This window comes from Mustela putorius, unplaced genomic scaffold, assembly GCF_011764305.1.
Source record: "Mustela putorius furo isolate JIRA1106 unplaced genomic scaffold, ASM1176430v1.1 tig00003972_pilon_pilon_pilon, whole genome shotgun sequence".
NCBI classification, from domain to species: Eukaryota; Metazoa; Chordata; class Mammalia; order Carnivora; family Mustelidae; genus Mustela; species Mustela putorius.
Genome location: NW_025422115.1, coordinates 20,111,161 through 20,124,605, shown reverse-complemented (window position 1 = coordinate 20,124,605; position 13,445 = coordinate 20,111,161). Strand labels below are relative to the sequence as shown.

Sequence of the window (13,445 nt, the reverse complement as noted above, 5' to 3'; positions counted from 1 at the left end):
TATAGAAAGCTTTATATTCTTATATAAACATCTACCTATTTTGAAAATAGAAAAATAGAATGGGAATGATAAACACCAAACTCATAACAATGTTTACTTCTAGGGTAGCAGAGTACAAAGTGAGCTACAATTACCTGCAATATTTTATTACATGAGTGGAGTTGTGAGTACACAGGTGTTTATTATATTGTTTTCTGTATATACTGTATACTGAGACTAATTCATAATTTAACAGGAAAATGAAGAAGGAAATACGTTAAAACAAAAATTAAGACATTAATTAAGTAAAATGGTAGAACTAATAAATCTAAAAGCCAATTACTTGAATATAAAAAATAAAAGACAATTCTCACTAAATCACAAAAATTAAGAAACACAAACATTAAGAAATACAAAGTCAACACCATAGAGAAAAAGGTTTTAAACATTAACATAGCATTTACAAAGAATGCCAAAAAAAAAATTGTAAACATTTAATCAACATATTAATTTCCTAGATAAACACAAATCATCAAAATGAACACAAGCCAGACTTGAATCCTTTTTTTTTTTTTAAGATTTTATTTATTTATTTGACAAAGAGAGATAATGAGAGAGAAACACAAGCAGCGGGGAGCTGGAAAGGGAGAAGCAGGCAGGGAGCCCGACATGGAGCTCAATCCCAGGATTCTGGGATCATGACCTGAGCCATGGGCAGACATCTAATGACTCAGCCACCCAGGCGCCCCTAGACTTGAAAATCCAAAAAAATTAGTTAATACAAAACAAACTTCTGGAAAGATATCAAATATAGTTGATCATAGGGTTAATCTCTCTCAAATCTTTAAGGAACATACTATTCTTTGCTAATGATTCTTCTCTAAATGGCAGAAAAAAATTTGAAAGGATAAAAAACTACCCAACTCCTTTTAAAGGGTTGGCTTAATGGTGGCACTAAAACCTAATAATGATCATACATAGATCTACATACAAAATATACTAATCTTGCTTATCTTTTTTTTTTAAAAGATTTTATTTATTTATTTGACAGAGAGAAATCACAAGTAGGCAGAGAGAGAGAGAGGAGGAAGCAGGCTCCCTGCTGAGCAGAGAGCCCGATGTGGGACTCGATCCCAGGACCCTGAGATCATGACCTGAGCCGAAGGCAGCGGCTTAACCCACTGAGCCACCCAGGCGCCCTAATCTTGCTTATCTTCGATAAACATCCTGAAGAAAATATTACTGAATTCATGATATTTAATCAACTACTTCTATAATTTCCCAATGTCCTCAGTGTACATATATGACTTTTAAAATAAAAAAAATAAGGGCGCCTGGGTGGCTCAGTGGGTTGGGCCTCTGCCTTCGGCTCAGGTCACGGTCCCAGGGTCCTGGGATCGAGCCCCACGTTGGGCTCTTTGCTCGGCAGGGAGCCTGCTTCCCTCTCTCTCTGCCTGCCTCTCTGCCTACTTATGATCTCTGTCTGTCAAATAAATAAATAAATAAATAAATAAATCTATAAATAAATAAGGTAAAAAATAAACTTTATTAACACAAAATAACTAGGAATGAGTTCAATATCTAAGTCTACAATGTTTCTCATACTCATTTAATTGAAAAAATGATATATGTATTAAAAACCCATTCTTCATATTGTTTCAACAGATGTTAAAATATATTCAAAATATATAAATCTGTTAAAAACTGAATGATGGTTCAGTTTTTGATAATGATGGTTCTAATAGTTCTAATATACTCCAAAACATGCAACAAAAATATGCTCCACAATTACCCACAATTAATGTACTGGAGCTTGTTCATCTTTCAATAGTTTCACAAGTATATATCTCAAATAGAATTCAGTAAACAGAATACTCAAAAATATTCATTGCTGCCTGAGGTAACTACAAAATTATAAAAATAATTGGAAAAATAAAATAATTTCAGAAACATTTGTTCTTAAAAACTAAATCTATATTTATCATTGAACTGAATCACTTTGAGAAGGAAAGGAATTAAATCTTAACTAAAGAGTTTACATTTTAGTTAAACCAGTTGTTGCTCATATCTTTGAATTCCATCTCAACAAAAGCCTTAAGTTTGCAATTATTATTACCAATTTTAATCAATAACAGGATATCATTTTTTAAAATTTTTTACTTAAATTCAATTAACATACAATGTATTATTAGTTTCAAAGGTAGAGGTCAGTGATTAATGAGTCTTCTATAATACCCAGTGTTCATTATGTCACATGTCCTCCTAAATGTCCATTACCCAGCTACCCTATTCCCCCACCACCCCTCTAGAAACCCTGAGTTTGTTTAGGAAATCATTTTAAAAAATAATTTCTGAGAACTAAATACAAGCAGGATACTATAGTATAGGTCCTATCAGTTACTTGTCTAGCTCCTCAACTTTGAAGATAACTTCTTCCCACGTATTATCAAACCTCCATTCCTACTAGTGCAGACTAAACATAACAAGAAGGAACTTAAGGGGTGCCTGGCTAGCTCAATCAGTTAAGCATCCGGCTCTTGATTTCAGCTCAGGTCATGAGCTGGGATCAAGCCCCACAATGGGCTTCTTGCTCAGCAGGGAATTTGCTTAGGATTCTCTCTCCCTCTGCCCCACCCCCTTACTCATGTGTTCTCTCTCTTTCAAATAAACAAAATGGTTAGTTTTTTTTAAGATTTTATTTTATTTATTAGACATACAAAGAGGGATCACAAGTAGGCAGAAAGGCAGGCATAGAGAGAGGGGGAAGCAGGCTCCAGAGAGCCAATGCGGGGCTCGATCCCAGGACCCTGAGATCATGACCTAAGCCGAAGGCAGAGGCCCAACCCACTGAACCACCCAGGGGCCCCAGTTTTGTGTGTGTGTGTGGTTTTTTTTTTTTTTTTTTTTTAAAGAAGGAAGTTAAGAAGCTTGGGTTCAAAAGTAAGATTTGGTATCAAATCATATTGTTGATATAGTCAAACTTTGACACTGGTAAGCCTATTTCTCAGAATAGGATTTCTCCTTTTTCATCAATACTTGGCTCCTTTTAAAATTACCTGAATTGCTCTTACCAGCTCTAACCAAAGAATGAATACTGCACCAAGACCAGAAGCCTTGGTACCTGCTGAATGCCTGAACTTGTAAGTAAAACCACTAGCTACAATGCACTATTATTACCACAATACCAAGTGCTTCTGTTGACTAAAATATCACCTAAAATGCCTGACTGAAATACCAACTGTTCCCTGATCCTCATGACCTTCAAAATTACCACCTTCAGATACCACATTCCATCCACATCCTGGTAGAACTTCTTTCCAGCAAGTGAGTCTAGTTTCAGTTTAACGTATCCCCTTCTCCTGCCCTGTCTGCCAGACTAACTCATTTCACTAAAGTTAATAAGCAACACCCAGGCATGTGCAAAATAAAAAGCACTGTAAGGTTAGATAAATAAAAAAGAGGCATCTATTGCTCTCAAAGAGCACTGTCGCCTTATAAAGGACACAAACTAGTAAACAATTAACTTTGTGCTACAAAATCAAAATTAAATTATGCTAAGTAGACATAAATGTTCTACCCTGATGGGAGTCAGTTTAGATCATCTAATAAGGTTAAACTCTATTAAAGTGGCAAATGAATCAAGATTTGAAAGATTTGATCTTCCAATCAAGATTTGGAAAAAAAGCAGGCTACTCATAACTGCAAAAAACATGGAAACAACCAAGATGTCTTTCAATAGGCGAATAAACAAACAAACTATGGTACAGCCACACAATGTCATACTACCCAGCAATAAAGAGAAATGAGCTATCAAGCCACAAAAAGATATGACTGAACCATATACATAATGCATCTAACATACAAAATATGTTTTAATCAACTATTTATGTTATCAGTAAGGCGGCTGGTCAACAGTAGCCTATTAAGTTTTGGGGGAGTCAAAAGTTACACCCAGATTTTTGACTGCCCAGAGAGGCTGGTACTCCTAGCCCCTGCACTGTTCAAGGGTCAACTGAATACTAAAATTGAATAATTTAGTAAATGAACAGAAAAAAGGAGGTAAAGAAAGATAAGGAAAACGACAGCTTCCTCACTGTTAAAAAGGGAGTTTATAGATAAGAAGAGAAGGCTAGAATGATACATGTGATAATGTATTAGTTAGGAACATCAGTAGGACCTCATGTTTATCTTCATATAGCTATAGATGCATATATAAAAACATTTGTAGTATGTGAATATACATAGGTTAGTAAACACACATATATTTTCTTGCTCTGTGAGAGGAGAAGGCCTATAAAAAATGATGCCCCTTTCGAGATGAATCTGACAAGTGAGCTGGGAAAACACTGGAAATCATCACTCCCAGAAGAAAGAATAAGGTAATAAAGATCTTGATTATAAGAAGAAGCATGGGAGGAGATGAAGACCCCTGGCTCTTACTTAGACATGAAGGAAAAAATTAGTACCTTTTTCTCTCCACTCATCCAGATACCCCATCTTCAGATAAATAATCTAACCAAAATCTTAGTATGAGAAGAAATCTCAAATACAGAAGGAGAAAAACTATTAATGTCTTAGACTATCATACAGTCTAGAGTGAAAAACTGATCCTATCCAGCAAATTGAGGGATTATGGATATCCAGGCCAAAGGGAGGCAGGCAAGAAAAACCAAGCCTTCCAAAGATTCTGGCACAATCGACAGCAAAAATTCCATCTTTTGGAGAAACACTATTAATAAAAAGCATTAGCCCATTTACACCTAGCCAAATAATTACACAAAATTTAAAGTGAGAAGTTACCCAGTATTTGAGAAATGACAAGTGAAAATATAAGCACTTACTTCTAATAATTCTGAGACAATGGGCAGAACTTCAGGATTACAGATATCTATGGAGTCATCCCGGTATGTCTTCTTTTTATAACAGATATTACCCAAATGTAGTATTGCTGAGAGAAGAGAGAAAATCCTGTGAAAATAAAACCATAAATTATAGCTGGTTTATGTGCAGTTTCCAAACTTATTTCACTGTAAAATTCTAATCAAGCAAATTAACCAGTACAAACATATTTAATCTTCATAAAAATAAAAAATATGCTTTTCATTTAAAAAAAAGTAAGAATAAAAAATATGCTTTTCATTTAAAAAAAGTAAAAATAAAAAATATGGGAATAATAACTATAATAACTAAATTTCATGTGTACTACGTCAGGCACTGTGCAAAGTGCTTTATAGAACCTTAACTTTCAGTACTGTACCTCTGGACATAGTTGTTTGAAGAGGATTTGCTATTGCCTGAATCTGTACAGTGTTTCAAAATCCATACATTTCTAAATGCTTTTCATCCTGCCTGGAATGCCCCTTCCCTACATTGTCTATTTCAGATCTACTGAATCAGAATCTTTAAAGGAAAGGCCTTGGAATCTGTATTTTCTTATAGCCTAGATCATTTTTTATGATTAGTTATATTTAAGAATTGATTTCCTACATCATACTACAGTGCCCTTGATAAATGCTTTGAAAGTAAACAGTATGGGGGGCACCTGGGTGGCACAGTGGGTTAAAGCCTCTGCCTTCAGCTCAGGTCATGATCCCAGGGTCCTGGGATCAAGCCCCGCATTGGGCTCTCTGCTCAGTGGGGAGCCTGCTTCCTCCTCTCTCTCTCTCTCTGCCTGCCTCTCTGCCTACTTGTGATCTGTCAAATAAATAAATAAAAATCTTTAAAAAAAAAAAAAAGAAAGAAAGAAAGAAAGAAAAGAAACAGTATGAGGCCCATGAGGTAAATTACTTAATTTTCAGGCCCCTCCCATAAAACATCTACAACTGGACCCTCCCTTCCACTCTTCCCTTCTGTCTTAGAGGAACACATGACCTTCTTCCTGTCAAACTAAACCCCTTCTTGTGCTTTGCATCCCATGAACTCCAGTTTACTCAGGAACTTTATTATGCCTATTTCTTATCTCTTACCTGATCTAGAAGAACTTTCTATCAAAATGATATCTTCATTTTCTCTTAAAGAACCCATCCTAGATTACACATCTTCCCCTTACCTTCACAAACAAGCTTATTAAACTGTTAACTTATACTCCTTTTCTTCATTTTGTCATTCCCTATTTATTCTTATATCTGGACATCGGACCCCATTAAAATATCTCAGAGAAGTTACCAAGGACCACCAGGTAAGAAAAGTGTATTATAAAGAGAAATGAGCTATCAAGCCACAAAAAGACATGACTGAATCATATATATAATGCATCTAACATACAAAATATGTTTTAATCAACTATTTATGTTTTGGTTATCGGTCAACAGCAGCCTATTAAGTTTTAGGGGAGTCAAAAGTTACAACCAGATTTTTGACTACCCAGAGGGGTTGGTACTCCTAACTTACCTGACCTCTCCAAAGCATTTAATACAGCTAAACACTCCATCTAAAAGCCCTTCTGGGAAACACATACACAGACACACACACACATGCATCTTTGTGTCTTGTCCAACTATTTCCTTATGATAAACCTGTTCTACCTATAAAATTTTAATTATGTGTTTTCTGAAAATTAGGAAGTATTCTAAATAAAATAAAGACACTGCTTTAGGAACTAAATAGCCATACTTTCAAAGGTCCTGAATCAATATCTAATTGATCGATCTAATTTTTCAAATAATTTAAAATTTTAAGTGTTTGAATCATTAACATGACTCAAACAAAATTTTAAAGGAATAATTCATAAACGTACTCTGGGTAAATTAGAGAGGAAACACAGTATCAATTGAATCATTACAAAGACTAATGGAAACCAAAGGATATAAAAATGAAAATTCATGGGCCACTTATTAAACACCATATTTAGTAGGAGTTTATATGGTTGTTAATTATATCCTTCAGAATCTGTGGTTCAACAAATCAGTACGTTAATGTTTTTTCAAACACAAATATGTGATACTTAGTCTCCAACAATAATAAATGTTAAATAAACAATCTAATATACTGTAATAACTCAATACAAAAAAGAGTTACAAATATGAATAAAAATCCCTATTCACAAAATGTGTAAAATCTTGCATTAAGAAATAAAAACAGTAACAAAAAATCCCTATACTATAAGGCAGGGTATAAAATAAAATACTAAAATACTTAAGGTAGACACAATGCACAGTTAAGAAAAATTTCACTAAATAGGTAGGACATGGGGCCCATGGCTGGCTCAGTAGGAAGAGTGTAGGATTCTTGATTTCAGGGTCATGAGTTCAAACCCCACATTAGGTGTAGAAGTTACTTAAATAAATAAATAAGCTTTAAAAAATAAAAAGGGGGACACCTGGGTGGCTCAGTGGGTTAAGCCTCTGCCTTCACCTCAGGTCATAATCCCGGGGTCCTGGGATCGAGCCCCGCATGGGCTCTCTGCTCGGCGGGGAGCCTGCTTCCCCCTCTCTCTCTGCCTGCCTCTCTGCCTACTTGTGATCTCTGTCTGTCAAATAAATAAAATTTTTTTTTAATTAAAAAATAAATAAATAAATAAATAAAATAAAAAGGGAGGACATGAATAGTAAGTACTCAAAGCAAACAGGTTTCCATTCACATACCAAATTTTAGGATGCCTGCAAAGTGTGTTAAGAAGAATTCTGGGTTAGATCTCAGTGCAGTTGAAAAGATTGCTGTGATTTATGAGCACAGTCAATTATGGTCAAAGGAGAGGGGAACAGTAGTATATATGTATATATGTTATGTTATCAAAAAAAACTGGCATTATTTCAATGAGTAAAAAAGAGATAAAGATGAGTCCTTCAAGGAATGGGGAAAATACCGGACATTCAGAATACAATATAATGTTTTAGAGGATCCTATCGGTCTAGCTAAAACGCAAAACTTGTGTTAGGGAATATCTGATGATAATATCTAAAAAATACAGAAAGGTCAAATTACAGGCCAGGTTACCAAATATATTACATATATTTTCCAGTGGTTTCCAATATGGGATACACTGGTATCAGAAAGTATAAAGGACACACAACCCTTGGATGTATGAGAAATACATTTTATTTCCAACTTATTTTATCTAAAAAAATGAAATTATGTTTCACTATTATTTAGTATATAGACAATCAGGTGTGTCACATGAGATATAGGAGGTATGCTGAAGAAAGAATATAAGAAATGTAGCATGGAGGAACTATAGAGTTACTCTCATTTACTCAGTAACTTTTAGTGAATTGAAGTTTATGTGACCAATTAAATGGCCTTGCATCTTTACATTTGGTATTTTTTTTAACTTTTCTTTTTTTCTTTTTAAAGATTTTATTTATTTGTCAGAGAGAGAGAGCATGCGCACACGCCCAAGCAGGGGAAAATGCAGGAAGAAGGAGAAGCAGGCTCCCCACTGAACAAGGAGCCTGATGTAGAACTCAATCCCAGGACCCTGGGATCATGACCTGAGCCTAAGGCAGTGCTTAACGTAACCAACCGAGCCATCCAGGCCTCCCTTAATTTATCTTTCAAAAAATGTTTGGCAGGGGCGCCTGGGTGGCTCAGTGGGTTAAGCCTCTGCCTTCAGCTCAGGTCATGGTCTCAGGGTCCTGGGATAGATCCCCACATAGGGCTCTCTGCTCACCAGGGAGCCTGCTTCCCCTCCCCCTACCCCCGCCCCCACCTGCTGCTCAGCCTACTTGTGATCTCTGTCAAATAAATTAAAAAAAAAAAAAAAAGTTTGGCAAATAATCTGATAATTCCAGATTCATAGTAATCACAAACAAGAAAATAGCACAGCTGTTATTCTACTTTTAGTATGGCATTAAAAGTTGACAATATAATCAGATCTGAAATAACTAATTCCCTTCCCCAAAAAATAGTTCTGTTAATATTTTTTTTCTGGTGACAGTCAAGGTTATTTGTGTCTTTAATTTTACTAATTTTTTTATTATGTTATGTTATGTTAGTAACCATACAGTACTTCATTAGTTTTTGATGTACTGTTCCATGATTGTTTGCATATAACACCCAGTGCTCACTGCAATATGTGTGCTCTTTCATACCAATCATCAGGCTTTAATTTTAAATAGCTTGTTTTATTTTAAATATAATTTGCTTCATTTTTATCTCAACCTTTTTACATTTCTATTTTGTTTATAGTGAAATATGTTTAGCATCCTAAGAGACTCCTCAGGAAACAAACTGAGGATTGCTGGAGGGGAGGAGGTGGGAGGGATGGGGTGGCTGGATGATGGACATTGGGGAGGTTATGTGCTATGGTGAATGCTGTAAATTGTGTAAGCCTGGTGATTCACAGACCTGTACCCCTGGGGCAAATAATACATTATATGTTAATAAAAAATAAGAATAAATTAATTTTAAAAATATATATGTTTAGCATAATAGTACAGACACTAATTTAGAGAGGGAAAATTATATTTTACTGATAGGTATGCATGCCTTAATAAGATTAGAGATCAATGATACAGAAAATAAGAAGCTATAAAAATAGTGTCATAAAGCAAGTTTCTAAGTAAAGTCTATGGACCGACTTCAGGAACACCATGAACTCCTGCAATTATATGCAAACATTTATGGACGCACAGTTTACAGGAAGAAGAGCTCTAACTTTCAAGAGATTCTCAAAGAATTTATAATTAAAAAAGCAATTCAAAGCAAGTCTTTTAGAAAAATAAATTTTCAAATCAATGCTTAACAAGGAAGAAGGAGGTATTAGATTTGGAATATTTGTTAGAAAATTCTTTCAAAGGACCAAGGAAGAGGAACTTGTGAAACACACATTGTGATTTTGTTCTCTACCAAAGGTATAAGAATACAGTAAACAAACTCACTGTCTTCGTGTCTTGGGAAGAAATCCTACCATTTCCATGGCCAGTTGTAAGCGTTCAAAATCATGCCTCAAATCTTCCCCCTCCACCGAGAAGCAATCCTGCTTATTTAAGAAAAACAGGGAAGAAATCAATATTACCTTTTGAAAAGTCAGGTAAGCCACTCAGAAATATAGTAATTCTAGGTAAATATACCTGCGTATAAAAATTAGAGCTGGTGAAATATTTGGAGAATTCTTGTTACAGGTATGCAAACTAAACACATACCTACCAAAATACCAGTAAGTTACTTTTTTCTCCCTTTCACAATCACCAAGTCAAGGTTCACAAAGTAACTTAAGATAAAGAGCTAACAATATTATAAAATATTCTGATACCAACTTTGACTTCGAGTGGTGCTCAAGAGTTCTGAAGATCCAAAGCACTTAAGAGAGCCCAATTTCACAAACAAATGTTATTTATTCAACAAATATTTAAATGCCTACACTTATCATGCAAGGCACTAGATGCTGAGATACAAAAATAAATTTTAGAAGAGGCAGTAATGTAGTTGAGAAATGGAGTCTAGATATATATAATATAAACATGTTTATCTCAATATTAGATATAATAAAAATAGTTCCTAATGAAATTATATAAAGAACAGGATTATCAGTAAAAGAAAGTATATGTGAAAATTAAAAATCTGCAAAAAAACACACATTAGTTGGTAAAGATAGCTGTGAACTACCAAATACAATATTTTTGGAGTAACCTTTGCATTTCAGCTCCCAAAAAAGTCAAACACATATATAATCTTTATCTTTAAAATAACAAGTTTTTAAAGCCTTTTACTATATGTTCTCACAATCCCTTATAGGAACATTTTCAAAAACCTCCTCACATGTATAATTTTTTTAATGTCTGACTGTGGAATGTTGCATCAAGTACTCAATAAATGCATTAACTGTTATCTGTTTTATTCACTGCTGATCTCCAGCATCAAATCAGTGCCAAGAAGAAAGTAATATATAATCACTGAATTACTGAATAAGTTCTGAATTAAATCAAACATTCCTTTTTGAGAAAGTATTCATTTTTTTAAAAACTATCAAGTATCTAGCATGTAAACCTGCTTTTGACCCTGTAAGAATGAGTTAATGAGTAATGCAGATATATAGCATAAAATTAGATATTAAACCCAAGAAGATAATAATGTGTATGTATATATAATTATATATTCATTCAGTAGAAAAGAAAACAGGCTTAGAGGTTAAATAATTCACCTAATTGACAGGGGTGGCAAAATGAAAATCTTTCCAGTTCTAAATCCTCTACCCTCTGTCAGGCAACACCAGTTGCCTGAGTTTATTTAATAGGATAACCTTAACAGGAATTAAATCAATATACAACAGGCAAAAAGGAGTCCCTTGTTAAAAGCAATTTTCTCATCACAGTTCCCCTTGGAATCATCTGTACAATTCCATTATATATATATGATAATATAGGACAAATTACAGAACAGTACCTAACAATCCTCTCTTCTTATAATGCTAAGCCACACAAGTTCTCATCACTCAGAGGGGAAAAAAAGTTTAGTTTGCCCCCAAATATACTCTGAGGAGCTAAGAGAAAAAAACAAACCAAAAGATCCTCAGATTAACTGCTTGCTTTCATTAACTTGTGAGAAAAGGCAACAGAAATTATCCAAAGTTCAAACAATAACAGATTGAAAACACAGTGAATGAGAGGCTAATGAAAGATACAAAGGAAATAAAGGAATATGGCTACAAAATTCTTTAAGGAAAAGATGGATAATGATGATTTCGATGGTGGCAGCAGCTCTGGGAACATGTACTGTATACTTTACTAAATACTAAATACTCTATCAAGCTGTTTAGATGCATTGTCTAATGTAATTCTCACAAAAGTTAAAGACCATTTTAATCTCATCAAATAGATGGTAGAAACAAAAGAATTATGTGACCTACTCAGGTTCTCAAAAACTAGTAAGTGGATCAGCAAGTATTGAAGTCAGATCTGTCTGCTTCAGACCCCAAACTCTGAAGCATGACTGAGACTGTCTAAATAACAGCAGATCAGTTCACAATGCCATGACAAGTTCTGTACAGGCAATCAAGTCTTATATTTGCCATATGAGTTTTACCAGTTTCCTACCTACTTCCCAATGAGACTCAGTCACTCGATGTTAACAGGTGAAAGATGGAAGCTTCTCAAGAACAGCAAAACAGTGTAAATTTTTTCTACTAAAATGTATCAGAATCTATAAATTTAAATCTCTAAAATTTTCCAAAGTGTTAAATCTGAAACCATAAATTACTTGATATATAATGAAAAGGTAATGCAATTAAACCTTGTATGAAGGAAAAAATTTAAGTCCATAATTTCTGATCCTTCTCAACTCTGAAACAGTCTAGTGTTGTAATTAGTGGAGTATGTAATCATACACAGTGAAAATTAAAGTCATAGTTATTTAAAGCAAGAACCAGAACATGTTTCCAGAAGGAATAATTAATAAATTAGTTCATTAGTTAATTTACAGATAGAGATGAATGCATGTTTTATGCCTTTACATCTGACCTCACTACAACGGGAAGAAAAAACATTTTTTGTGTCCTTTGATTATAAACTTGTCCTTATAAAATATAAAAAGAAAGCTAAATTAACCTGTTCATTTTATATTACATCATATATGCCCTTAAATCATTCAATTAAAACACAAAATAATCTTATTTATAGGAATTTAAATTCTTAATTTTTGGAAAATTATATAAAGACTAGAGCCTCTATTACCACTAAAAAACTTTCAAAATGTACATGCATTCATCATGTGAGGAGACTGTTACTGTTAACTGACACAAAAATTGGAAGGCTATACCTTTTTTTACTGAATTTATTTTTTTATTTGACACACAGAGAGAGATAGTGAGAGAGAGAGAGAGAACAATCAGGGAAGAGGGAGAAGCAGGCTCCCTGCTGAGCAAGGAGCCTCAAATGGGGCTCAGTCCCAGGATCATATCCTGAGCCAAAGGCAGTTGCTTAACTGACTGAGCCACCCAGGTGCCTCAAGGCTATACCTTTTTAAGATAAACATTACATACTACTCGTAACATGTGAGTAATAAAATCACTGAAAAAAAATACAGCTCAAGAAAAAAACCTGTAGTTCATAAGAATCTATCAGGAATGCAATCAATTTACTGTCAAAATAAATATAGACTAAACATTAGCAACAAAAGAACAAATTTTTTAAGAAGTGAATTGACTGGTTTTTAATCCACAAACCATACACATACAAAGTCAGTTCAAAGAAATTAAACATTATTTTCTCTTCTTTCCTAGATTCATTATTTTCTCTTCTTTTCCTAGATTCTTCTTTCCTAGATTCAAAGAAAATCAGCTGATTTTCTTTCTAAGTCATGAGATAAGTACATATGAGCAAGGTGAGTGAGGGTCCTTTAACAGGAACACAGAATATTTAGGTACTTGTACTGACCGGCTCAGAGTCATAGCAATAATCATCCCAGCTCTGTCTGAGGGGTTTCTTTGTTATCTGAAAGTAAGGCAGATTAGTTAGGTAGAAGTAATGGTTAACATTCTTCTCTAATCATCTCTTAGATGTAGTATAGCAGCACTGTGCTGCTACCCAAAG

General features: G+C 34.3%; 1 protein-coding gene across 9 annotated transcripts in view; it reads right to left on the bottom strand.

The window, feature by feature from the left end:
- Positions 1-13,445, bottom strand: part of MYO9A (myosin IXA) — a 283,468-nt gene that overhangs the window by 196,051 nt on the left and 73,972 nt on the right. For 8 of the 9 annotated variants that reach the window (XM_045070457.1, XM_045070456.1, XM_045070459.1 and 5 more), the window contains exons 6-8: positions 13,290-13,346; positions 9,798-9,895; positions 4,821-4,947 (exon numbers count right to left, since the gene is read on the bottom strand). In XM_045070457.1, coding sequence (XP_044926392.1) covers positions 4,821-4,947; positions 9,798-9,895; positions 13,290-13,346 — 282 coding nt within the window. The remainder of the gene's footprint in view (positions 1-4,820; positions 4,948-9,797; positions 9,896-13,289; positions 13,347-13,445) is intronic. The other variant, XM_045070462.1, reaches the window with a different exon arrangement.